At 42.2% G+C, this 27,611-nt stretch overlaps 1 protein-coding gene across 4 annotated transcripts in view; it reads left to right on the top strand.

Moving 5' to 3' along the window:
- The first annotated feature begins 314 nt into the window (after positions 1-314).
- The window catches only part of NBEA (neurobeachin), a 559,686-nt gene continuing 532,389 nt past the window's right edge, over positions 315-27,611 (top strand). For 2 of the 4 annotated variants that reach the window (XM_089512505.1, XM_089512504.1), the window contains exon 1: positions 315-962. In XM_089512505.1, coding sequence (XP_089368631.1) covers positions 552-962 — 411 coding nt within the window. In that variant the 5' untranslated portion in view covers positions 315-551. The remainder of the gene's footprint in view (positions 963-27,611) is intronic. The other 2 variants (XM_089512507.1, XM_089512506.1) reach the window with 1 other exon arrangement.

Raw genomic sequence — 27,611 nt, 5'->3', positions numbered from 1 at the left:
TTTTATTAAATCCTTGTAACCCGCCTGGACTCTCCATTGCGGGAGAAAGGCGGGATAGATACGAAGTCCTTGAAATGAACGAATGCCACAGACCCCTTCCAGCCAAAAAGGTGGGTTGTATTTGAGCAGAAGCGGCGTCACAAGACTCCCTTAAGCCCTCCCCCCTTTTAGGGTGTCACTTGGTGCATTCCGCCCCCCCCAGTGAGGCCATTGGGCTCGTCCACCTTCCGCGCGGGGAAGGGAGGGGGAGGAGGGGGCTGCTGAGGGAGGGAGGGAGGGAGGCACTCCCCCCCCGCCAAGCGGTCTCCGCGGCGCATGCGCAGTGGCGGCTACCGCAGGCAGGGGGCGGCAACATGGCGGCGTGAGCGGCGGCGCTGGTGCGAGAGGAGCGGCGGCTGTGGCTCCCGAACAACAGCGGGGTCTGAGGGGAGGAGAGAGGGAGGGAGGCAGGGCCTGGCCGCCCTTCCGCGGCCCCTTCTCTCCGCTGAGGGGAGCTGCTCCTGACTAACGGGGCAGCGGCGCCCCATAATAATCCCTCATCATCCTTATAGATGGCGAACGAGAAGCCCGAGCCGCAGCCGCAGCCGCCGGGGCTCATCCCAGTCGGGGCCAGCAGCGCCGGAGGGGCCGCGGCGGCGGCGGCGGCGGCGGCAGCAGCATCGATGGCCCCACCGACCACCACCAGCACCACCGGCAGCGGCAGCGGCATCCTCCTCGGCGGCGGCGGCGGCGGCAACAACAGCAGCAGCCTCTCCTCCTCCTCCTCGTCGTCCTCGGCGGCGGCGGCGGTGATGGGGGAGCTGAGGGCGCCGGGCGCCTCCGGGCCGGTGGTGCTCCCCGCGGGCATGATCAACCCCTCGGTGCCCCTCCGCAACATCCGCATGAAATTCGCCGTCCTCATCGGACTCATCCAGGTCGGAGAGGTCAGCAACAGGGACATCGTCGAGACAGTGCTCAACCTGGTAAGGGAGAACCCCCCCCCCAATACCACACACACACCTGCCGCAGTATCACCCCCCCCCAACCCCAGCCCCTGGCACTGGGCACCTTCCCCCCAAAAAGGAGAGAGAGAGAGAGAGAGAAGGGGGTTCCCTCTGGAAAGTGGCACTGCTGGGCATCTTCCATCCCCCAAAAAGAAAGATAAGAGGGATCCCTCATCATGGGGGGGGGGCATTGGACACCTTCCCACCCCCAAAGGAGAGATAAGGGCCCCTTCCATGCCCCTAAAGGGAGAGTGTCACCCACCAGCTCCCTCCCAAAAGGGGAGATAAGAGGGGTCTCTCAGCAGGGGCAGCTGGGCATCTTCTGCCCCTTCTCAAAAGGAGAGTGCCTCCCCAGCTCTCCCAAAGGAGAGTGAAGGGGTTCCCTCACCACAGAGGGGCACTACACACTTTCCATCACCCTGCCCCCAATTCCCCCCAAAAGAGAGATAATGGGGTTCCTTCAACAGGGGGGAGCTCCCCAAAAAGGAGAGTACCCCCCCACACACAACCTCCCCAGAGGTATAAGAAAGAGTGCTCCCTCAGCAGAGAGGGCACTGGGCCAAATAGGAGAGATCATTGGGCACCTTCCACCCACCAAAGGGGAGATAAAATAAAGGGGTTTCCTGATCACAGGGGGGCACTGGGCACCTTCCATTCCCCAAAAGGGAGATAAAGGGGCCCCCTCCTCAGCCCCCCTTCAACTTGTTTGGAAAGAATTGCTCAAAAAGCACTCCTAGAAATATAAACCCCATGCTTCTTAGTCATGCTCAGAATGAAGGACGTTTTGGAGTTCCTCCTGGACACATCCTGCAAAAGAAGGACCTATCTGGCCATCCTGCCCCCAGCCCCACTTTTTACGTTTTGTTGTCTCACTTCCCTGTCCAATAACCAGAAATCCCAAAGCTTTGTGCCATGGCCCAGTCTTCAGAAATGTTTGCGTAGAATTGCTCCTTGCATTACCCTTGTCGACTGCATCCCCCCCCCCCCCAAAAAAAAAAAATTATAGGTTCAGTTGTGGCACATTGTCATAGGCCTCTCTAATGCTGCCTGGTCCCCAGTCAGATCCCAGCTCACATCCGTCTGTATAGCTGCAACCTAAAATTACAAACCTACCACTCAGTGATGCCTGCTCTGTCCTCTAGGCCACAGCCCTCCAGTCCCCTCCAGCTCCCCTAACTGGTGTTGTTGCCCTCCAAGTGCCCCCTCATTCCCCCTCCTGCCCTTTCTCTCCCAGCCCCTTTCCTCCTCCGTCTCCCTTCTTGGGCTGTTTCCCCAACCCAGAAACTCAGGGGAGGGGCTTTCTTCCTAAGCTACTATGTCATGTACCTTGGGAGGTCTCCTCTTTTCGTCCCACTGGTCCATGGAGAGCTCCCCATGGGCACCCATGTGCCGCCTCATGCCCTCCTCAGCCAGCCTTTGCCTCCTCTCTTGCTCTTGGCATCCTTAGGGCCTCCTCTTCCTGGCACCTTTCTCATAGACCCCTGCTGTTCTTCCTCAAGGCCTGAGACAGACAAATCCCTCGCCCTCCGGAAGTAATGTCTTTAATACTGCAAACTAGTAAAGTTGACTTCTTTTCTATCCCTGATCCTTCTTTCCTAAATACAGGCAGCCCTCCACATCCACATTTTTTTGAAAATATATACATTCCAAAAAGCAGATCTTGATTTTGCCATTTTATATAAGGGGCACATTTTTACTGTGCCATTGCATTTGATGGGATTTGAGCATCCACAGGTATTGGTTTCCATGAGGGGCCCTGGAACCCAGACCCAGCAAATAGCAAGGGCCCACTGTAGTCAGTTTAATCCCCTGCTCTTTCCACTGCTTCCCCACTTTTTTGGGTCCCACCTCTCTTCACCCCATTCTGTCCAACACTTACTCATTCCACCTGCATCCAACCTGTTAGTTGACTTTCTTAAGTTACCCTTCCTCTCCCCATGGAATACTCCTCCTTCACACAGGACCACAAGGTTCTGCTTTTATTTATATCAAATGCTGCCTTCTCTGAAAATGTATTCAGTTAGATTATTTGCAACTTTAAGTGATTATAGATGGCGATACACTCTTGTGATCATAGCCTGCTGCCAAGCAGAGGATTTGATAGTGCATCTATTTTTAATTGTATAAGATTAAGGAACAGCCCCAGATGGCGTCTTTCCTCTGTGGCAGAAATGTGTGAATGACTTAACCGTATTACCTAGTGGCCAGTTGGCTTGGACTTGCTGAGGAGAGATTTTGTCTTTTACAATCTATTGATGGGATGGGCCTCTTGTTACATTGTTTACTGTGTAGCTTAATTGCCTTCTTTATTATTTTCAAATAGCTCCCTTCCATTATTTTTCATCTCTATTACACTGATTCCCTCCTTACCTCCAATACGTGGAAAAACTAATGCCTCATATTAGTTAAAAGTACCACTTAATCATTTCGTGGTGTGTGAGTTATTGCTTGGCTCTGTGGTGACATTTGAATCCTGCCTTAACCACACATTTGGAAATCTGAAATGAGAGGGCAAAATGGGGTCTGGAAATGAATTGCTTCCAGTTATGTGTGATTAGGTGCCTCTCTTGGAAAGTGAGATTTGCTGTGGGAAAGCTGGTGGCACAGCCGAATGGATAGACATTTCCAATTCTGGGTGTAAATCTCTATGATTCTGTCACATGGCAGATAACTTAGAGTGCTTTTGTGACAAAGTTTTGGCCACTTTCTCATATATATTTTTGGCAAATTCATTTAAGTTACACTGGTCCCTTTGAAATGTTGTGTTGTCTTGGTGTTTGTCAAATACATCTGACCATTCTCAAGAGAATGTTCCATATCATCAGAATATTAATATTTATAGCTTTGTAGATGGACTGGAGTTAAAGCTGTCTGTGTCAAAGATGTTAAGTTATGAACTGTGCCTCCACATTCACATTTGTTAGCATTCAAATCTGTTTTCTTAAATAAATATTTAAGCTGCTGTTAGGTGATATTTGTGTTAAAGAAACTGTTCATTTATTTCACTTATTTCTACATGGCAGTGGAGCACAGTGACAAATAAAACATGTTTCATTCAGCAGATTTACGTAGATCATACTCTAGAGACAAGATGTTTGGTCCATTTCTTGGTGTCTTCTCCCATCTATTGTTTTGGAAGTTGAGGAAGCTTAACCTTCAGGCAACCCGTTGAAGTACTTTATCCATTAATAAGTCTGACACTGGTTTTGTTGTTATAATTCCTGCTACTATTTATAAATATGAAGAATGTTACTTCAAATTGTTTTTAGTTTCTCACTGGTGTTTTTATTATTGAAATATATGTAGCTGTGTGTGCTTATCAATATCTAGAACATGTATTTCCAGTAATGGGGATGGGGTGGATTTAGAATCAAGGCAGTTTGCACCAAGCATACACTTTTGGGTAGCATTACATGCCTGAAATATGAAGTAGCAAAATGAATAGAATTATGAAAAGATTTCCTTTTAGTACAGTAAATACCTCCTGGGAACATAGTCTTGAGTCTGATATGAAAAACATAATTCCCTTCCAAGGAAAACACATCCAAGTTTTAAAACCAAAAATTAAAATTAGTTTCTAGCTCATATAAAAAGTCATTGCTGCTTTTTGTTTGTTAAAGTTTTATGCAGTTAATGTACAGCTAGTTTAATATTTCTATAGGAGAATTAGGAAAGATGGTTAAAAGCTGAGAATAGAAGGGTTGGAAATTAAGCAAATTAATGTTAGAGGGATGATTGAATAATTGCATTTTGGGTTATTAGATGATAGTACTGTGTGCTCTTCTGGCCGTTGTTATTGTGTACCTTCAAGTTATTTCTGACTTATGGTGACTCTAGGGCAAACCTGTCATGGGGTTTTCTTGGCAAGATTTGTTCAGGGAGGCTTTGCCTTTGCTCTGAGGCTGAGAGGATGTGGCTTGCCCAAGGCCACCAGTGGGCTTTCATGGCTGAGTGGAATTTGAACCCTCGTCTCCTTAGTCATAGTCCAATGCTCAAACCACTACACTATGCTGGCAATAATGATATTATATTAGTTGCATATCGGTAATCCTGAAATGTGCTATCTGAAACTGATGTTAGATTACTTCTTCAAAATTGTATCATGCATCACCAATGATAAATAGCTTTCACAATTCAGTACTAGAGTATTTGGTAGAAATATAGCATAGTGATATTTGGAAGCTATATTTATGAGCTGTTTGTTTGTAATAACAGAATACCTGGTAGAATCATTGAATCATAGAGTTGGAAGAGACTGCAAGGCTCATCCAGGCCAAACCCCAGTCATCCAGGACTGCCTCTGTCCTTCCAGCCTCTGTTTAAAAACCTCCAAAGAAAGAGAGTCCACCACAATGTGAGGCAGCATTTTCCGCTGTCAAAAGGCTCTTACTGTCAGGAAGTTCTTCCTAATGTTGAGCTGGAATCTCTTTTCTTGTAGTTTGCATCCATTGCTCTGTGTCCTAGTCTCTGGAGCAGCAGCAAATAAGCTTGTTGCATCTTCAATGTGACATCCCTTCAGTTATTTAAACATGGTCATCATATCATCCCTTAACCTTTTTGTCTCAAGGCTAAACATACCCTGTTCCTTAAGTCACTCCTCATAGGGCATGGTTTCTATACTTTTCACTATTTTGGATACCTTCTGGACATGCTTCAGTTTATCTATATCCTTCTTAGATTGTGGTGGCCAAAACTGGACAGAATATTCCAGGTGAGGTCTGGAAATTAAAAATCTCAAATTGAATATACTCCTAAATGATGCATGTTGCCGTACAAATTTTATTAGAATAGTAATGTAAAATATTTAAAGTATTTAAAGCCGTCCCTCTAAAATCACTGATTTCTTATTGGCCATTACATTCATGAAATATATTTCAGGATTTAATAATGCTCTCATATGGGATGATGAAGAGCTAAAAAGAATAGGTTAATTAGAGATAAGAGATAAATATTTGACTAAATCTAGGGAGATTTTTGAAGTAAACTTTGGGAATGTTTATTAGTTTTTTCATGTTTAGTTTCTCCTTAACGTTTTATGCTTATTGCTTCCCAGCTTGGAGCTGTTATCAGAATAGAAAATGGTCAAATCCTGACTTTCTGTTTAGGGAAGTAAAACAGTTTAAATGTGAATATAATTTAGGGTGTTGCAAGTGCATTGTATCAATATATAAGGAGCATACTACTAATAGAATTGGTATTGAGGGCCTCAAGCAGATGGGTGGCTTAGAACAGCCTTGGACCGCTCCAACCGTGGCCGTACCCCAAGTGGCGCAGGACTGTGATGACAAGATACCACGATCCTGTGGCTGGCTGCTGCCACAGTCTGCAATGGATTGCTGGCAAGAAGCATTTTTTGCATTCCTTTTCTGGCCAGGTTTGGTTTGCCTTAGGCAGCTGTGGCATGGCTTTGGCCCAATCTGAGGGCGTGCATCATCTGAACGCCATGTCCCCTGATCGGCCTGAAGGCAGTGCTTTTGGCCTGTCTGTTTCAGGCCCGTGCTTAAAAGTACACATTTAAGAATATTAGGGTTATGTTATTTGTGGAAATCTGCTTCTTAAGTGTTTGACATTGTTGACCAAACATTGTATTAAAAATGTACAGTCCGTCCTTGCCTGACGCGGGGGATCCGTTCCGGATCCCGCCGCGTAAGGCGAATTCCGCCTATGCTCGAGCCCCATTGGAAACAATGGGGCTCGTGTGTGGTGGCGCAGGAGCGCGTGGGGCACAACGGGCGTGCGCGTCCCGCGGCTTGAGCGCGTATGCTCAAGGCTGCGTATGGTGCGCCCGCATATGGCGCAGGCGCGCTGTATTCTGTTTCATTCATAAAGTCTGTCGGAAACTTATATTTATTATTAAAAAGAACTTATTAACTTGTTGCTTTATTGTATGTATTTTATTTTTCCTGTTATATTATTATATAATAATATAGCATAAATTCAATAACATAAACATATATAATTGAATAGTAAAACTGGGGTTGTTCATGCCATCGAATTGCCGATTTCTGTTTATGGCTCTGACAGCTGAACAGTGAAGAAAGCAGATAGGAAGCAAATCAACTCATTTGAGATGTGGTACTGGATAAGAATTCTGTGGATACCATGGACTGCTAAAAAGACAAGTCAGTGGGTCCTAGAGAAAATCAAGCCTGAATTCTCCCTAGAAGCCAAGATTACTAAAGTTATTTTACTTTGGTCATATTGTGAGATGATATGACCCCTTAGAAAAGACAATAATGCTTAATAAAGTAGAAGGCAATAGGAAAAGATGGATGACTTTGAGACTGGAAGATCTGAGCAGGGTGGCTGATGACAGGGTACCTTGGAGGGCTCTCATTCTTAGGGTTGCCATAAGTTGAAGTCGACTTCATGGCAGTTAATAAAAACAGCAGTGAGTTTTTATTACACAATGGCTCTGGGAAAGTTTTTTAGGAGAGTGATGATTGTTATCCAATGTTTATTTTATCTATTTTAATCGATTGTATGTACAGCACCGTGTAAATTTACAGCACTTTCTAAATAAAGTTTAATAATAATAATAGTGTGTATGAATAAATTTTAAAATAGACAGTTTTAGAGAAATAGGCCATTTTATTCAGTAGTAAAATGTAAAGGACGAGCAATAAACATTCAAAATTATTTTGGCTTATGTTAAAACTATAAGAATGCTAATTGTAGGGCCTATTGCATTCAGTAGATGTCATTCACACATTTTAAGTAAATGGGATAGAAGATTTAAGTTATTATTGTGAACTTTACACAATTACTAGTTTTGTAGAATATGTTTAAGACAGACCCAACCCTAGGCTTCGTAATCACTTTTCAAAGTAATTGGCATCATTGTGCTGAAGTGCATTCTTGCCCTGGGTAATTTCATAGTCATTTCAGCCAAAATAATGCTTTTAAACAAGAAAGGTAGGTAAAATTCTAGTATGTGTGTATGTGTGTGTGTGTGTGGTAGTGAGGAGAGAGAGTTGATCCATTGACTTCCCAAACTGACAGCAGCTGTGTAGGGCTGCTTATGAGAGTGGTCTGGCAAGTTACCCTCTGGCCTCAGTATGGTTTTACGTGTAAAAATTGAGATGGTAATGGCTCAAGGATGAAGTCTAGTCACCTGTAATGATTTCATGCTCTATATTGTGAAATTTCACATACTCTCTGAACAATGAAATACTAGAAGAATAGTCCATGTTTGCATTAAACTAAATTCCTCTTCTATCCTCTGTGCCTTTAACTCTTGATGGAAGCAGCACCCTTTAACGCAAAAAATAAGCCAGACTTTCTGGAATGATACAAGTACACCTCACCTCAGATCACTATACCTTTTCATCACTTTCTGGAAGAAGCATGTAGTATGGAGTGGCAGCAAATTAAAGAGAATTCCAGAAAAGTAGAGCTGTGGCAGGAGTAGCACCAAGAGTACTGCTTAGTAGGTATTTCTTCAATATTGGTAGTTGTTCTCAAAGACTACTGGAAACCACAGATGTAATTGTGGCAAGGGGCACCAGACCTTTCTTCAAATGCACTGCATGGTGGGACAAAGCCCCCCCCCCCCCATTTTCTGTGCAGTTTTCTGCACTTTGCATGTCAATGTGTTTCTACCTAGATATCTTAAAGACCATCTCCTTCTGTTGGAACCCAGCTGCATTAAGTCACTGGGAAAGGTTGACTACTTATCCTGCAACCCCTGTGAGGTATGTAAAATGGAAAGCTAACTTTGGGCATTTTCAGTATATTGATTAGATTGTGGATAGGAGAGCATTTGGATTATCAGATGTTGTAGACTGCCATTCCCATCAGCCTTGCTAATGATGAAACATGATAAATGTTGCAGTCCAGCAACTTATGGAGAGCTGCATGATCCCTGTCCCCTGGTCTAGATCACTGAGGCTGCATCTGCACTGCAGAAATAATGCACTGCAAATATAATGCAGTTTGACACCACTTTAATTGCCATGACTCTGTGTTATGGGATTCTGGGAATTGTAGTTTTGTGAGACATTCAGCCTTCTCTATTAGAGAGCTCCAGTGCCACAACAAACTACAATTTCATAGCATACAACCTGACACTTGTACTTTCTTGATATTTGTTCCTCTGTGTTGACGTTTTTGCTGTTCTTTTTACTTTTCTCAATTTCTAGCATCAAGTGAGCATTCTTTGTTTTGCACTAGTTGGTGGTGAGGATTGGAAATAACAAGTCTTTAAGCATAAGCATATGACATAGGACCTGGGATACAAATGGAATTTTTTATAGTGGAAAATAAAGTTTGATTCCTAAGCCAATCCAAGTTTGTTGATCTTTGTGCTTGGGTTGTTGCAAGTATCCTCATTATTATTATTATTATTAACCTTTATTTATGAAGCGCTGTAAATTTACACAGCGCTGTACATGCAATTTTTTTAGTTAGACGGTTCCCTGCCCTCAGGCTTACAATCTAAAAAGACATGACACAGAAGGAGAAGGGAGTGGTGACGGGAAAGGGTAAGAGGTCCAGCAGTTCCTCTCAACCTCCGAGGCCTGGACCAAGGCAGATGGACAGGAGGGAGGGCTTGGCTTCAAAATGGAAGGTTAATCATTATCCAGGGAAAATACATACTCACAAGTAGGATAATACATATACAGTACATAGCAATACAGGAAATGGATCAATAAACAGTCAACAACAGAACATCAGATAGTAAGCGGCAATTATGTGATGTCTGGGAAGGCTTCTCTGAACAGGATGGTTTTCAACTCTGTTTTGAAGCTGGTTAAAGAAGTGATGACTCTTGCTTGTGGAGGAAGAAGGTTCCAGGAGTGAGGGGCAGCAAGTGAAAAGGGGCGAATCCGGGATGGGGCAGAGGAAATCCTGGGCTGAGACAGGAACCCTTGACTACCAGAACGGAGGGCCCGAGTGGGAAGGTGAGGAGAAAGAAGGTCTGATAAGTAAGGAGGGGCCAGTCCATGGAGGGCTTTGAATGTCGACAGCAGGAGCTTATACTGAATGCGGAAAGGGAGAGGGAGCCAGTGAAGGGATGCCAACACAGGAGAGATGTGGTCAGAGCGGTGGGTGGAAGTGATAATGCGTGCAGCTGAATGCTGGGCAGAGATTAAAGGACGGAGGTGAGAAAGAGGAAGTCCAGCCAGGAGGACATTACAGTAATCAAGTCGTGAGATCAGCATAGTTGAGAAAGTTGCAGTTATTGAGGTTCAGGATTCTTGACAAAGGAGTGAAACAGATGGGCCTAGTAGAAATGTTTCCACCTGCTTTGAAGATGGGGCATTTAGATGATGCATGCTTGCAAAGTGAGAGGAAACCAGACTAAAGCCATACTCGGGCTAAAAACCAGAGCAAACAGAAGCTGAAATAGGCTGACTCAAGGATGCATTTGACCCTGCATCTAAACATTCCAATGCTAGATCAGTTCTGAAGGAGCAATCCCTCTTAATCCTAACCCTAACCTCAAGCTGTATATAAATGCACTGGTGCAGGTGCACATTAAAAAAGCATGGATATCCAAGCAGTCAGGGTGGTTATGGAAAAAAGTGAAAGTGTGACACGAAATGGATAACATACACAAACCAGACAGTTCAAGAAGGGGATGGGTTGAAGTGGACATGTAGGCTGGACCCATTATTGTGCTTTGCCAGTGTTGTACAGGCCACACAGATCTCTTGTTAGCAGTAGAGGACTGCAGATGGCACTGTGTGGCTGATCAAAGGGGCGACCATCCAATAGGATGGCTTCTAGTCAGCAAGCAGTCACCGGTGGTGTGTTTGTGCAAGATGCGCATGCATGGTGGGGAGGCAGCAACAAAAAATTATCTAGCAGCACGGCTTGATGCCTTTGGGCCACCTTAGGAACAGCTGGTGTGGACAGCAGGGTTTCAATCTACTTCCAGAAAATGCCAATCTAAGTATTAGTGAATACTTTTGTACCTCTCCTGTTTCAGGATAGCACAAATCAAGCCCCTTTGAACTAAGCTGTGTGGATAATCCCAATAATTCTATAATAAATACAAATACAAATGTGTGTAGGTTCTCAGTTTTCTAGTCTAGAAGTAAATGTAGCTTTAGAGGTGGCTCTCCTTCTTAAAAGTGATAAGGAACAAATATAAATTGCTTCATGAAAGGGAGGTTTATAGGAAAATTGCTGTATCTGATTTTTCTTTTCTGGTTATGTTTTATTCATTGAACCATGTGCAGCTGCAACTGGTGTAATTCTACAGTGAGTTCCCTTGGTACCCGTTTTTTGCTTTCCTTCAGAGTTTCTGTTGTACTTTTCCTCCTGATCAGAATTTTGTTGTAAACAATTACATTGGGCCTTTGTTATCCAGTGGGGTTTGGTTCCAGGACTCTCTATGGATACCAAAATCTGTGGATACAGTGGTGTAGTAAAATGGGGTCCCTTATATGAACAAGTCAAAGGTTTGCTTTTTGGATTTTTAAAAAAAATATTTTCAAGCCATGGTTAGTTGAATCAATGGATGCAGAACCCGTGGAGGTGGAGGATTGACTGAACGTAGCTTACTTGATGCCTTCTTTCTTGTGCTTAATTACTAGAGTCCTTATACCTTGGTATTTTTAGTTAATTTGTGGGGTCCAAAAGGAAATGTGGTCTAAGAAAAAATTATATGCCAGATTCAGGGTATATAAGTTTTAATGCCAACACATTCTAAAAACAGAGAATCCATATGGCTATTTGTCGTTACTAAGGAACTGTCGATTTTGCTCAGAATGAATAAGGTCCTTCTTCTGTAACTGTCCAGACTCCATCTGTTTATTCATATGTACTGCCTCTCTTTCCTCATTTTCATTCTTGACCTCATATTATCTGTCTGTACGTCTAAAGAAATCAAACATTTTAAATTATGTAAAATTCGAAACAAACTTCTAATCAGTCAAAATATAGAGATATTCTTGGAAGTTTCTAAGTATGATTCTTTTTATTTTGTATACAGTTGGCCCTCCTTATACATGGACTTTTTATACACAGATTCAGGCATCCACGGCTTGAAAATGTTCAAAAAAATTATACATTTCAAGTATCAAACCTTGATTTTTCCATTTTATATAAGGGACACCATTTTGCTATGCCATTGTATTTAATGGGACTTGAGCATACACGGATTTTGTTATTCACGGGGGTGCCTGGAACCAAATCCCAGCGGATAACAAGGGTCCACTGTATATTTAAGAAATAGCAACTTGAGCAGAGAAACATCTAAGGACTTGTATTGCTTTTTAATTATTTATTGGACTTTCATGTTACATACCTCTTTTACAAGATAGCTGCTTTAATATTCTAGATTCGCCTATGAGCTGAACTTCAGAGTATATATAGAAATGACAAAGCCTGTATAAGTTATAAGTTAAGATGTACGTAGAAGACATGAATTCCATTTGACAGTCCCTACAAAAGTAGTTTGAAGTGCTCAATTTCTTCTAAAATCAAAACAAAAATATGTAGTCTTAACTGACTTTTCATAGGAAAGCAATACATTACAATTAGCTTTAAAAGAAGTCTGGGAAACAAGTTTGTTGTGGTATAGAAAATATGTTCACAGTAGATAAAGTTTATGATGTTTCAGTGACGTGGTATGTCATTTTTTAAAATACAAAGCTTTGAGGCATAGTTGATGATTTATTACTGATATCTTACTATTTTGTAAGTGATTATTATTGTGTGCCTTAAAGTTGTTTCCTACTTAGGGCAACCCTAAGGCGAACCTATCATGGGGATGGAAGTTTGCCATTGCCTTCCTCTGAAGCCAAGACTCAGGCCCGTTACATACAGGCTAAAAAGTAAGCGCAGAGCGCGTACTAGGGTTAAGACGGGGCGGTGCTTCTGCACCGCCCTAACCCTAGTGCGCGCTGTGCGCGCACAAAATGGTGGCGGCCGTTCCACATGGCTGCCGCCATCGGTAAGTGAAGACCGCGTAGCCTCCAAACGAGGTGGCGCGGTTGTGACGTATTGGGGTCACGGCAGGGCGCCTAGGGCGCCCTTTACACGACCCCGGAAGGAGCTTCGTTTCGGAGCTCCTTCCTGGTTTGGTCCGCTGGGCGCAGCCTTCAGACGGCTGCGCCCAGCGGACCAAAGGAGAAAGGGGCCAAACGGCCCCTTTCTCCTTCTCCCCGCCGCCGCGGGGTGTCCTTGGGGCTTGAAGCCCCAAGGACACCCCTTTCCAGGTTGTGGGGAAGGGGCCTTTTGCCGCTTCCCCGCAGCCCGGAAAGCGGCGGATTGGGGCCTCAGCGGCTGCTGCTCTGGCCGCTGAGGCCCCGATCCGGCGGGGAAAGGTGCGCCTACAGGCCGCCCCAAGGGGGCGGTCTGTAACGCACCAGAGTGTCATGTCCAAATCTACCAAGTAGGTTTCTGTGGCTGAGTGGGCATTTGAATCCAGGTTCCCCAGAGTCCTAGTCCAGTACTGAAACCACTATACAGTGGACCTTGTTATACGCTGGGGTTTGGTTCCAAGATCCCCCGTGGATAAGAAAATTCGTGTATGCTCAAGTCACATTAAATATAATGACATAGCAAAATGATGTCCCTTATAAAAAATGGGAAATCAAGGTTTGATATTTGAAATTTATACTTTTTTTGAATATTTTCAAACCGTGGATGCTTAAATCCGTGTATAAAAATCCATGTATAAGAAGGACTGTACCATGCTGGCTCTCATGTAACTGATCAGATGACAGCAAATAGCATTTCAGGTGTTGTTTGTTGATAAGTATTGGTCATTGTAAAAAGTAGTAATTATTCTGTCAAGTAGGGCAACTTCATGTAAATTGAAGAATTGTGTAAGCAACGAGTTGAGCAAAAGTGTCTGAAATTTGGTAACAGCATGGGTATTCTGAAATACCAAAACTAGGATCATATTGGGGCATTGTGCTAATGTAAAATAGTTGTACAAGTGGTTGCACTTTCTCAGAGCTTGTGCATATGTGATCCCTAATGCACATAGTTGTTCTTCAAGCACACAAATTGCAAGCACACAAAGTCCTCTCCCATAGCATTTCTTGCAGAATTGGTTGCACAGTTGTAGGATCTGGTGTAACTTTATATTTACAGGAATATATATGATTAAGGTGTTCTGGATGGTGACCAAAATTATCAGCTCTGTTGTAAAGATGAGGATAGGAGGAGATGGCTAGTTAGGATTAGTGAGGCAAATTATACATTTTGCTATTGGAGTATTTATTTGTTGTACAAATGAATGTTTGGGATAGCTGTTTATGTGATATTGGATACGTACTAGGGTTGCCTCAGGGCGTACTCTGTACGTCAAAATGGTGTACTCTGTACGTCAAAATGGCAGCACCCTGTCTACATGGGGCCGCCGTTTTGATGTGAGGGATGCGCTGCGTCCAAACGGTGCGGCGCGGGCGTCACATCCTGGTGCTGCTGCAGGGCGCCTGTGGTGCCCTTTCAATGGTGCCAGAAGGAGCTCCATTTTGGAGCTCCTTCTGCCACGCGTATTGCTGGCCTTTAAACAGCCGCACCAGCAATAAAGAGAGAAAAGGTCTGAGCAGCCCCTTTCTCCCTTTCCCCACCGCTGTCGGGGTATCCTTGGGGCATGAAGCCCCAAGGACACCCCTTTCCAGGCTGCAGGGAAGTGGCATTTTGCCACTTCCCCAAGGCCAGAAAAAGCGGTGGATCGGAGCCTCCGGGGCTGCCGCTGTGACAGCTGAGGACCTGATCTGTCAGGGAAAGGGGCGGGTGCAGGCTGCCCCAAAGGGGCAGTCTGTATCCCGCCATTGTTCTGCAAAGTTTATAGTGAAACTGCTTGAACATACTGTTTTTAAGTAATTTCCAACAGAGAAGCAAAGTTTGGAAAGGTTTTCACAGTCCCTAAGCCAGTATAAAAAACTTCCAAGCTCTTCAGAGGACTCAATATGACCTTGTGCTTAGAGTATTAAATTAGGGGCTTGTCTACGCCAGGGGAAAATGTCACTTCACTCTGAAGCCAGTGCTGTCAGTCCTCACAACATAATAGCTACTTCAGGCGAGATACTGCGGTTTTTGGCCTTTAACCTGACTTTGCTGTGAATTAAGCAAAGTCAGGAAAAGCCTGGAATTCTCCAGAAAACCCAGAGTGATCTCAGGTTCTTTTGGTTTTTGGATAGCTGGATTGGGTCTGATTCAGCCCAATCCATTGTCCACATGCCAAGAACTGCACCAGCCCTATTCCCTACACTGAGCAACACAGGAAAAGAGCATGTTCTGTTTTCGGAGCTTCCTCCACACTTCCTCATGAATAAGAGCACTGTGTAAAGCCTGCCCAGTTCACTGCCACATCTTCTTAGGACAGAAATGGAGTCTAGGTCCCCATTTCTGTCCCCAACAGAAGCAGTGGTGTGCAAGGAAGGCTTTACACAGAGCCTCACCTCCTAAGCAGCTCCCTGCACAAGCCTGGCAGGCATCGCCGCTTCTGCTGACATCAAATCAAGGCACTGGTGCTTCTGCTGACATCAGATCAAGGCACCTGTGTAATCAATGGTGGGGGAGGAGTAGAGTGATCCACCCTCCTTGTTGATCACATGGTGGGGCTCCCCGTTCTGACCTCAGGAGATGTAATGGCTCTGGCCAGGCACTCACAAGGAGCTGCTTGGCTAGTGAGGCTGCAGCTTCAATGGCACTGGGGACAAAGGGCCAGCTCAGTGATATCAGTGTGGTTTTGGCTTATAATCATAGAATCGGAAGAGACCACAAAGGCCATTCAGTGTAACCTCCTGCCATGCAGGAATTTACAATCAAAGCATCCTTGACAGATGGCCATTTGTTTAAAGACATCCAAGGAAGGAGACTCCACCACCCTCTGAGTCAGTGTGTTACACTGTCTAACAGCTCTTACTGGCAGGAAGTTCCTCCTAATGTTGAGGTGGAATCTCTTTTCCTGTGGCTTGCATCCATTGTTGCAGGTCCTATTCTCTGGGGCAGCAGAAAACAAGCTCGCTCCATCCTCAATATGGCATCCCTTCAAATATTTAAACATAGCTGGTCCAACACATTGGAATCAACCTGGTGTGTGTGATTGTCATTTTGGTTGATTCAGGTCCATAATGGGCCAGATTAAGTAGCCAGCATAAACATGTCCTTGGACCATAGACATTCAGGTTCAATGCCTCCAGCCACCCATTAAGTTTGTGGATCAGTCATTATTATAACATACCATGAATGGCTACAAGAATTGCTACTTTGAAGCTTGAATTCTCTACTGCTCTGCCAGCCTATTAGTAGGATGGGGTAGGAAACCACCGTCAGTGTCATATGGAGCTGTAATTACCAGATCTGACCAGCCTGGGTAGAATCAAAGTCTGCACTGATCTGTAAATATCCCAGATCTTAGTGGAGCATTGCTTAGTAAATGTAGGTAAAACTCAGAAGCAGGCTAGCCAGAACAAGAAATACTCTCTTTACTAGACATTTCCAGAGGACACTCTTATTTAAAATGAGAATCAGCTGCTTTTAAAGAGTCCTTCTGTTGGTAGAGGAAGAGGCACTTTTGATATGAAGAAACCAGGATGCCTAGCAGCAATGGACAAGTTCAGGGTTTTCCTTCCTATGGTACCCACCCCCACAATTCCTCTGTCGTCTCTCTAATGTGAGAGGTACCCATGCAGCCCAGGCTAGGGAAGTCAACCTTTGTTTCTTCATTTACTGAGCACAGAAGCAAAGAATTTAAGTACTGTTCTTTGTTTTAATGGCATTTTTTGTGAAAAATAAATTTTAACAGAAAAGTCCTGAAATTTCCTGGGAGATGGTTTTCTTGACAAATGTCTTGACAAATGTCCAGGTTGGAATGCCACAAGGAATGAGCAGGTTGTGCTATTAAGATGCTTAGTGAGTTTATAAGTTCAGGTGATCTTGAGAGTTATAAATAGCAATGTGCCTGCCAAATTTGGGAATGGCCATAGAGAGCCTTAGATACTCTGTCTCTGATTGTTTCCTAGACTTGAGCCTTGTCTGGCTGTGTGGCTGTGCTGGACTGCTGCCACTACTTTCGAATAAAAGGATGAGTTAGGAGCAGTATCTACATGAATTGGTAGACCATGCCCAGAGGCAGGGGAGAGAGGTCATAGCAGTATTATTCTTGTCATTGCTGATTATTGGGAAGCAACAGTAATCAGACCTCTGTGTGGCTAGTTGTGGAAAGCTTATTTTTTCTAACTCATTTGATGGTGATTTTGCTTTTTCCATAGCAATATTTTACCTGGACCAGAGGTAGAGAGATCTTGTAGCACCTTTGAAACTAACTAAAGAATGCTTCTGAGGAAGTAGACTTTAGTCTGGAAAGCTCATGCTGCCAACTTCTTTATTTAGAGAGGGCCTGTGCAGACCACCCCTAAGGCATGGTCTGCAGCTGCCTTCAGCTGTGCCAGATCAGGGCCACAGCAACCACATACTGTGGCCCCAAATTGGCCTTTCCAGTGTGCAAAAAGCAGCCACAAGATAGCCACAGTGCTAGAGGAGTGTTGTGATGCCGCACGCCGTATGGAGCGGCGCATAGTGTCACTGCCCTGGGGGCGAAGTCAGGGTGTGCGTCATGGACGTCACACCCTGACTCCGCCCCCAGGGGCGGCCTTTATGGTTGGTGTGCACAGCCCCTTAGTCTCAAAGGTGCTATAAGATCTCTCTACACACTATTCTACAGACTAACACAGCTGTATTTTTGAACTGAACCAGAGGTGATTTTGAGGGGCTAATGTTGCTAGAGAAGCTTGGTAAGGAGCTGAATCCCATTCAGTGTTGTTAACTGGATTAAGTTCTTAGTTTTTATTGTTTTGGCATAATTTTTGTTGTAATTGTAAGATGCCTCGGAAGCCCTTTTAAGGGCCAAAGTTGGTATGAATATTTTAGAAAGTAATTGGAGACTTTTATAAAACACCACAAGGATTCTGTTTAGAGAAGAAAATTCAAAGCTCCACTGGACATGGGCAAACCTTAGGACAAGTAAAATAATCCCTTATATTCTTTCTAATGTTAGTTTTAAAAAACTGAGATGGGATTTGCAAATAAACTCTAGCATGAGGGCAGTTCTAATATACAAATTGGCATTCTGACATTCTAACAGATGAGCATAAATGTTTCATCTAATCTACAGAACTGTGCCATTGCATAAAGTATAGTTTTATGGCATAATCCACAGCTGAAAACCAAAACAACTGTCTAACCCAACTCTCTGTTTGCATAGTTAAAGAATTCTTGCATGGCTAATCCAGTTTTGAGCTGAATTAAATTTTTGAAATAAAAAATGTTGTGTGCCTTCATGTAGTTTTGGACTTATAGTGTCTCTACAACAGTGATTTAAGAGTGTGATGCATGGATGCTATCAGTCTGTGTCACCAACAAGAAAACTCAGAGTGATGTTTTTCTTTTTTCATTGCTTCTAAGGAGAAACAAAGTGAGCCATCCAGAGAGTATTTTTAGCATACAAGTGGTGAAGAAGAAAAAAGTGAGGAAGTAGTTGAATGGTGATAACTGGAAGCAGAAGTATAAGAGAAAGACTTCAAATAAGTGAGAGTGGAAAACCCAAGCTGTGTTTTGGTGTGTCAAATGAAAATAGTTAGATAATTAAAATAGTGGAATAGAGCATGGGACATGGAGTTTATAATATATTTTTGAAGATTTTGTCGTTGATTATATTTGCTTACAGTTAATAAAAAGCAAGGTGTTTGTAACTTTTAATTCTGAAAGGCTGAGAATTGCTAATGTTTGTTCTATAATAAGATGAACACCGGGCACAGTTCAGCAACAATTAATAATTAGGGCAGGTGGCCAGAAACAATGGGTTGGCTTACTAGCCAAGCTTTATTTTATCAATGCTGTCAGGTCGTCTGGCATGTGTTGAGGACTGTGTTGGGAGAAAGGGATTGCTCTCATTTACTCTCTAGTATGGAGAAGACAAGAAACAGTAGGAGTTTTTCCTACTGTTCCTTCTGTTATCCAACTTCTGTGCAAGTGAGATAAGATTCTGCCACTCCCATTAGCCCACTGCCAAGCACAGAGGGCTTGTAGAAAGACAGAGTCTGTCTCATTTGTGCTGAAATTCTGAAAAGAAAGCAGAACAAGAGACACTCACTGTTGCTTATTTCATCACTAGCTCTGAACCTGTGAGAGGAATCCCCACCTCTTCTCCAAGCCCTCGGTGCTTGCTAAGAGGGTTCAAGAATGAGGCAGAAGCTTGCTTAGAAGTTTGAAGAAGGAAAGAATCAGCAGGAGTTTTTCAGTTTCTTCACTAAATTTCTTCTCAGACAAGACAACTCTGCCTCAAACCTCTTAGCAAGTGTAGCAAAGAAAGTACAGCTTTTTCTCAGTCCTGCTGCTTCTCTTCAGAATGCAGTTGTGTTTTCAGTGTTAACCCAGAAATTGGGAACCCGGTGTCCTACAAATGTCTTGTATGACAGCTCCCACAACTCTTGACAATTGATAATGCTGCCTGGAGCAGATGATCATCCTAGGCCATCACATTTGGAGAGCCCCAGGCTACCTGCTGTCATGCTAAACTGAAGGTTAAAGTTATGTGCAAGAGCCTGCTTCCTTTTTATCCTTTTCTTCTATGACATGGTTGAGGATTGGATGCATTTGTGTTTTCAATTTCTTTTCTTGCTTATTTCTGTCTAATCAGGACACATTTTGCTTAGTTTAAACTATGGTTTGTGTCATGTTCCAATAGCAGGGGAACAAGGCAGCCAGATGGTATACAAGCTAAGAGAACTCAAGTGGATACTTGATATAATAAGACTTGAATCTCAACTTCTGTCCTTTTTGCTTCCTTTTGCTTTCAGTCTCCACCTCTTCCTGCAGAGTGAATCCTTAGTGTGGTCAACTGTTGATTTGTAATCTGAAATTACTTAATCTCTCTAAATGTTTATGTCAAGCTCAGTGGCTCCAGAAACTGTGAAGCTCTTGGAGTAACATGTGCTACCCTAGTACTGGAATTAGGCAGTGGGACCACCAACATTGGTCTGGGCTCATAGGTTTTAGACATATAAGTCTCAGGAAGAGATATTTCAGGCTTGGGCTCTGTCGTTAAAGTTTAGGGATCTCTGGTCTCTGAGGTCTCTACATCTATGTAGCATTTGAGTCCGGTGTGACCTTTGCTAGCACTACAATCTCTTCAACCTCTTGTTGTTGTGTGCTGTTTCTGACTTATGCCAACTCAGGGTCACCCAGTGGGCTTCCATGGCCGGGTGGGAAATTGAACCCTGGTCTCCAGAGTTGTAGTCCAGCGCTCAAACCATTATATCATGTCAGTTCTCTTCAACCTCTTAGTCTGTGTGAAATCTGCTGCTGGACTCCTGGGTCATGACAATTTATGCCAGCATTCCAGGATCTGAGGTCATAGTTAGATCTTACCTTGTTTCAAACTATCCATATTTTGTGTTTAGTTTGTCTTAGTTCAAACAATAAAATGGGCTATGATTAATTGAAACTGGAAGCAAATAGATCTAAAGAATGAAACCTTTCTTTTGCTTACTAATGATTCATTCTATTGTTAGCATTTATTTTATTAATTTCTAGAGCATAGCAGCTTCAACTGCATATTTAATACTCTACCTTGAATAAAATGAAAGCAAAGATATTTACAGTTTCACAGCTGCCCATCACACAGCTTTCTATCCTGGTACTTGAAATGCTACCTTTGCCTATTTGAATCTGCCTGATAGTAACATTCTGAATCTGAGGGCCTCCTCTTGGTAAAAAAAAAAAAAAGGGAACTGTCTTACATAATAGATTGTTTGCTCATCTAGCTTAATACTGTTTATTCTAGCTGGCAGTAATTGTTCAGCTTCTTAGTAGAGGTCTTTCCCAGTCACCTGTTACATTTAACTTGAGGTGCTAGTATCTGTACTTTTAAAATTTTAATTGGATTGTTTTATGTCCTGTCCCATTTTGGATATTTTTCAAAATGAAAAGTCAGGATATAAATATATGACTTAAATAAAATTCAGTTTATTTATTAATTTTTTTACAAATATGTTAAGTCTGCAGTCCTATGAGTACTTGCTAATTGGGTTTTTTGATGAGTGACTCATTTCTGGGAAAATGAAAGCCTGTATATTACCATACATCTCTTAACACAATAAGAAGATTTAGGGTTTTTTCCCCCAAAGTAACTGATATGTATTGAGTTTTTCTCAAAATAATTTTTGTTGTTATTGGGAAAAAATGTTTTCATAATTTGCTATGTAATCTAGTATCCTGTGTAATATTTACCATAGAGTACCACATAAAGAATCTACAGATGACTTTGAGATACTCCTGGTTAGGTCTTTATGTTTAAAACCCTTTCAGCAGCTTCCCCCCGCCTAAAAAAAAAAAAAAAGAGAGAGAAAAGAAAGAAAGAAAGAAAAGAAAAGAAAGAAAAAAGAATAGCATCCTTGTGTGAAAAGACACAAGAGGATAGGCAGAGCTTTGTGGCGGCTTAATATCATTTTAGAATAACTATAAGAGATTCATTTTTAAATAGCTGGACAAAAGAGTTGGTAAAAGAATGAGGATTTAGAGTGTCTTTTGTGGTAACACAATTCTTAAATAGCTTTTTAAATTGCTAGATGGCCAAATATTTTTGGACTAGGATGGACAAGTCTGTTGGCTCTGAAGAAAGTAATGTAATGAAAAAAATGAACCAACAACAAAAGTAATACTTTTAATGTGATAAAGCTAGAAACAAACAAGGGATATTGCATAATGTAATTGTTCTGTATGATTGTTCAGAGAGGCTGTTTTCAGCTGATTAGGTTTTCCATTTTTAATAACCTCTTTTCAAGATTAAAGTTTTTCTGTGGCTTTGCAGTGCTGTGTAGTGATTTCACCTAGATCTACTATGCCTGTGTTATTCAAATTGGCTTTCTCATTGCTCTTGCTGGATATGACAAATTTTTAACACAAATCCATAGAAAAGATCCTACAATCCTCAGTCTGATTATTAATCATTCACTGACATATTTTGTTGGCAGAGGGCTAAATTAGTAAATTTGACAAAAAGTGGAAGACAGTTTGCCAATCTGATTACACCCAGACTCACCTACTGTATTTGTGATCTTTGGCAGGAGGGGGCAAGCTGTGCAGAAGTACCATCTTTTTGGAGACATAGTCATTTTTGTCCCAGGAGCTTGCATGGTTGCACGGTTTTTGTGGCTTCCCTGATATGGTATGATAAGGAGGCAATCTGGTTGCCCAATGGAGGATGGGGGCTCTCTAAGCTGATCTCTGTTTTCAGCTGCTTGGGCAGTATAAAAATGTTTCCCCCCTCTCTAATGCTATCATTCAGACTCTGGTCTTTCCTCCCCCCCACCCCTATGAAATTGTTTATTCACATCTTTATTGCAATGTTTCCTTTCTCCCAGCATTGCATAGAGGGGCAGGTCCAGTTTGTTGGGAGAGATGGGGCCTGTGTGCACTGTCATACCCATTTGGGGGTCTTGGGGTAAATGTGATATGGTCATGCCCAACTTGGGGGAGAGTGGCTTGATTTCACTTCCAAGTAGCAGGGGATCCACACAACGGCTTTGTCTATGTAGAACCTCTTCTGTCACTCCAGTTTGATTGCAGCATATGGCTGGGAAATTGGGAGTTATTGGGAACAGTTGGATTGTCTGATATCTGGATATGAAACTATGCAGAGCCACAGCTGTAACACATAAAATTCTGGATAAACTTGTCGCTTTTGATTATGCATAAGGGTGCCTAGGTGTATTACCTACTGAACTTTGCTGCTGGACTCACAAATGAGAATCAACAGTGTATTTTTATATTGAGATCTTTAGTTAAATGAATTAGTACTTTCTTTACTAAAATTATTCTTTCTTTCAAGGATGGAACATGCCCATAGGAGGGTGACCAAAATGGTGAAGGGTCTGGAAACAATGCCCTGTGAGGAGTGACTTAGGGAGTTTGGTATGTTTAGTGTGTAGAAGAGAAAGTTAAAAGGTGATGTGATCGTGCTCTTTAAATATTTGAAGGGATGTCATGTTGAGGATGGAGCCAGCTTGTTTTCTGCTGCTCCAGAGACTAAGGCTTTATCAGACTGGCCTGTGGGCGGAGTCAGGGCACAGCATCCTGACAATGCACACCCTAACTCCGCCCCCAGGGCACCATGATGTCGCATCCCCCTCCAGACAGTGTGTGGCATCATGATGCACCTCCAATGCTGTCTCCAGATGATGCAGCACAGAAGGGGTACCATACAGCTGTGCAGCCATGGTTATGGCGCCCTTTGAAGGGCACAAAAAGAGCTGCTTTTTTGTGGCTCTTTTTGCGCCCTCCAAAGGCCGGATCGGGGCTGGGGCGTGAGGTTGCAGGGGCCCTGATCTGGCCAGGAAAAGAGCTGTCTGTATAGCCCCTATGACAATGGAAGTAAGCTTCAGGAAAAGAGATTCCACCTCAACATGACAGTAAGAACTGTTTGACAGTGGAACACAGTCCCTTGGAGTGTGGTGGTATCTCCTTTGGAGGTTTTTAAACAGAGGCTGGATGGCCATCTGTCAGGGGTGCTTTGATTGTGAGTTCTTGTATGGCAGAGGTTACACTGGATGGTCCTTGTGGTCTCTTCCAGCTCTATTATTCTGTGATTCTGTGTTTGGGTTTGTATCTTTCTATTTAAGCTACAGATTGCTTTAGAGTCTTAAAACCCATGAGTGCACAAAATTATTGAGTCACATGATAATTTTTAAAAAAGAAGTTAGTTTATGTTTTGTATTTTGGAATTTGTTCATATGGAGATTTTGTGTATCTAAAATTCTGGGCTTTACTTGCAACCTAGTAAAGAGGGGAAAAAGTGGAAATCATAGAATATCAATGAAGCTTATCTACTTTCTACTATGTTGAGAATTGTTGGTATCTCTAGTGTACCAAATTTCTGTTATAATTTTCTTCCTTTATTGCTTTTTTATAATATGCAGAAAGGCCCTTCTAGAAGAGGTATTGTCTTCCCACCTTTTCAAACAGTTGTTCTAATTAAATCTCAAGACACCTTCCAGCATCCCTAATGTTTGTATGGGTGTCCTTGATTAATTCCCATTTGGGTAATTATTTTGTCGACATAGGCATCCCCCTCCAGTTTAGGGCTGATGCAGGAATCTTTCTTTATTCTCTTCAAGGAAATGTGGAATGTTAACACATTATCTAAGGTAGTTGTTGAATTTCTGTTGCAGTTGTGAAGTGTACTTAATTCAATATTTTAAAAAGCTTTGGGCACTGTCAACTTTGCAAGCTCCAAGAGATCAAACTCTTCAGAAACACAAGGCATTATTATTAACATGTGATTAATCACGCTATCCTGTGATTTATATATTTAAATAGGATGAGAAGTAGCTCAGACACCTAAAATCCTATTGGTGATGTTTTAAACATGCAAAATATTTTCAGAAGATTTTTACAATATTGGAAACATGCACTATGTTCTTAATAACTAGGAAATATAGGGGCTCAACAGACCGCCTGGGAGACTCCACCACACTCCAAGGGAGTTTATTCCACTGTCGAACAGCCCTTACTGTCATGAAGTTCCTCCTAATGTTGAGGTGGAATCTCTTTTCCTGTAGCTTGCATCCATTGTTCTGGGTCCTGTTCTCTGGAGCAGCAGAAAACAAGCTTGTTCCCTCCTCAATATGACATCCCTTCAAATATTAAAACAGGGCTATCATATCACCTCTTAACCTTCTCTTCTCCAGGCTAAACATCCCCAGCTCCCAAAGTCATTTCTCATAGAACATGGTTTCCAGACCCTTCACTATTTTAGTCACCCTCCTTTGGACACGGTCCAGTTTCTCAATGTCCTTTTTGAATTGTGGTGCCCAGAACTGGGCACAATATTCCAGGTGGGGCCTGACCAAAGCAGAATATAGTGGCACTATTACTTCTCTTGATCTAGACACTATGCTTTTATTGATGCAGCCTAAAATTGCATTGGCCTTTTTAGCTGCCTCATCACATTGTTGACTCATGTTCAACTTGTGGTCTACTTGGACTCCTACATCCCTTTCACATGTAGTCTCGTTCAGCCAGGTGTCCCCCATTCTATATCTGCATTTTATTTTTCTGCCCTAAGTGCAGTACCTTACATTTCTCCGTGTTGAATTTCATTTTGTTAGCTTTGGTCCAGCTTTCTAGTCTATTCAGGTCATTTTGAATTTTGATCCTGTCCTCTGGAGTATTAGCTATTCCTCCTAATTTGGTTTCATCTGCAAATTTGATGAGTATGCCCCCAATTCTGTCATCCAAGTCATTGATAAAGATGTTGAATAACACTGGCCCCAGGACAGAGCCCTGTGGAACCCCACTGGTCACTTCTCTCCAGGATTAAAAGGAGCCATTGTAGAGCACCCCTTGAGTTTGGCCAGTCAACCAATTACAAATCCATGTAACAGATACCTTGTCTAGCCTACATTTTACAAGCTTGTAAGAATGTCATGGGAAACCTTGTTAAAGGCCTTACTGAAATCAAGATATACTATATCTACAGCATTCCCTTCATCTACCAAGCTGGTAATTTTTATCAAAGAAAGAGATTAGATTTGTCTGGCATGACTTGTTTCTCTGAAACCCATGTTGACTTTTTGTGATTATGGAATTGCCATCTAGATGTTCACAGACTCTCTGTTTAATGATCTGCCCTAGAATCTTTCCTGGTATTGATGTCAGACTAACTGGGCGATAATTGTTGGGATCCTCTTTTTTTCCCTTTTTGGGGACAATGTTTGCCCTCCTCCAATCTGCTGGGACTTCTGTTCTCCAGGAGTTTCCAAAGATTATTGCCAATGGCTCCGATACTACATTTGCCAGTTCTTTTAATACCCTTGGATGTAGTTAATCTGGTCCTGCAGGTTTATATTCATTTAGATTAACCAGATATTCCTGTACTATCTTTTTACATATTCTTGCTGAAATACCCCTATTCTCTGCTCCATTATCCTCAGGTTGAGCACCCTTTTCCTTTTCTGAGAAGACTGAGGCAAAGAAGGTGTTGAGTAATTCTGGCTTTTCTCTGTCCCCTGTTAGCATTTAGCCATCTTCTCCACATATTTACTATTTCCTTCTTCTTCCTTTTGCTGCGGACATATCCAAAAAAGCCCTTTTTATTGTTCTTAACCTCTCTAGCAAGCTTGAGTTCATTCTGTGCTTTAGCTTTTCTAACTTTACCCCTACATAGGCTTGCTATTTGTTTGAATTCCTCTTTGGTGATTTACCCCTTTTTCCATTCCGTTTAAAAGTTAGCTCAGTTGAAAGTTCCTTAGTCATCCATTTTGGTTTCTTGAGACACCTCCCATTTTTTTCCTCATTGGAACTGTTTGAAATTGTGCCTTCAGTATCTCCCTTTTGAGAAACTCCCATCCATCCTGAACTCCCTTCTCTTTTAGAGATGTGTGGGCGCTGAGATGCCCACATGTCATCAATACGTTTCCCTGTTTGGGCGGTGCCGCTAAAAATGGTGCCGCCTGCACGTACTAGAGTTCGGGATCATGTGGTTGGTGCACCACAGCACAAAGTGCCCGTATATATTGGGCCATAGTTAACATATCTTTAGAACTTCCTAACCATGTATTAACATACTTGGTGAAAATAGTAAAACTGTATGCAAGGCATCCTATGATGCCTTTTAATTCTGTCTTCTATAATGCATCTAAAGTGAAATGTAAAGCACAAGAAGTTTTTAGAAACAAGGAATATTAAGGAGATGAGGCGAATAGAGCTCTTCCTTTTGTTATCTATAGTGTCTTCTTCAAGGAAGACTTTTTCCCTTTAGGAAAGGAAGGAGAGGGGAAAGATTTTGAATTGTCAAAAAAAGTCTCAAGGTTTTTGGGAGTGCAACTTTCACCTAGAAAATAATAAAAATGATTATTTTCCACTGGGGGGGGGGGTATAGTTCTTTTTGTCCTCCCTGGAGTCCATTCAAAATCAAAATGTAATAATTTAAAATACATTTGGAATTCTAGAAAATTTGTGTATAAAACAATATAAAATGTTTAATTTCATTTTATGATTCCCTAGAGATTCACATTGCAAACTGTATTTGAGTATAACACAAAAATGACTCTAAATGTGTTTTTGATCTACCCAAAAATATTTTTTCAAACTATCATTTTCATCAATGTAGTCCTAGAAACAGAATAGCCTAGTCTCGTAACAGGCACTCCTTTTGCCCCATCTGCTCGAGGCCACAGTTAACTTGTTAATAACTAGTAAAGCTGAAAACTGTTTCAAAGCATATCCCACTCAACTTGAAGAAGAAACCTTTAATTTGGTGTTTCTGTTGCCATTGCCATAGTAAGTTAATTTAAAATTCATAGTTTCTCAATGTGATTTGAATTTTTAAAATACCACTATAATGAAATTGATTTTATTTTATAGCAAATTAATTTTAACCCTAATCAATTAATATAATAGTATTTGATGCATTAAAATAAGTTCATATTTTCAAGTAACAATTATTAAAGCAATTAATGTATTATAATAAATTAATTGTACATTTTCTTACATTCACCTGACATATCTATTTTTGTCAATTTTATATATTAAAAAAATGCTACCATGCCTATTGAAGTCAGAAAAAAAACAGATTTTTTGTGTAGAAATTGTGCATTTTTAACATGAGAAGATCATGATTCTAATGCACTGAGAACCTTCATGAATAGTGAAGGC

The sequence above is a fragment of the Sceloporus occidentalis genome, unplaced genomic scaffold (genome assembly GCF_023333645.1).
Source record: "Sceloporus occidentalis isolate IW3139 unplaced genomic scaffold, rSceOcc1.0.p SCAF_2, whole genome shotgun sequence".
Taxonomy (NCBI): domain Eukaryota; kingdom Metazoa; phylum Chordata; class Lepidosauria; order Squamata; family Phrynosomatidae; genus Sceloporus; species Sceloporus occidentalis.
This window is presented reverse-complemented; position numbering and strand designations above follow the sequence as displayed.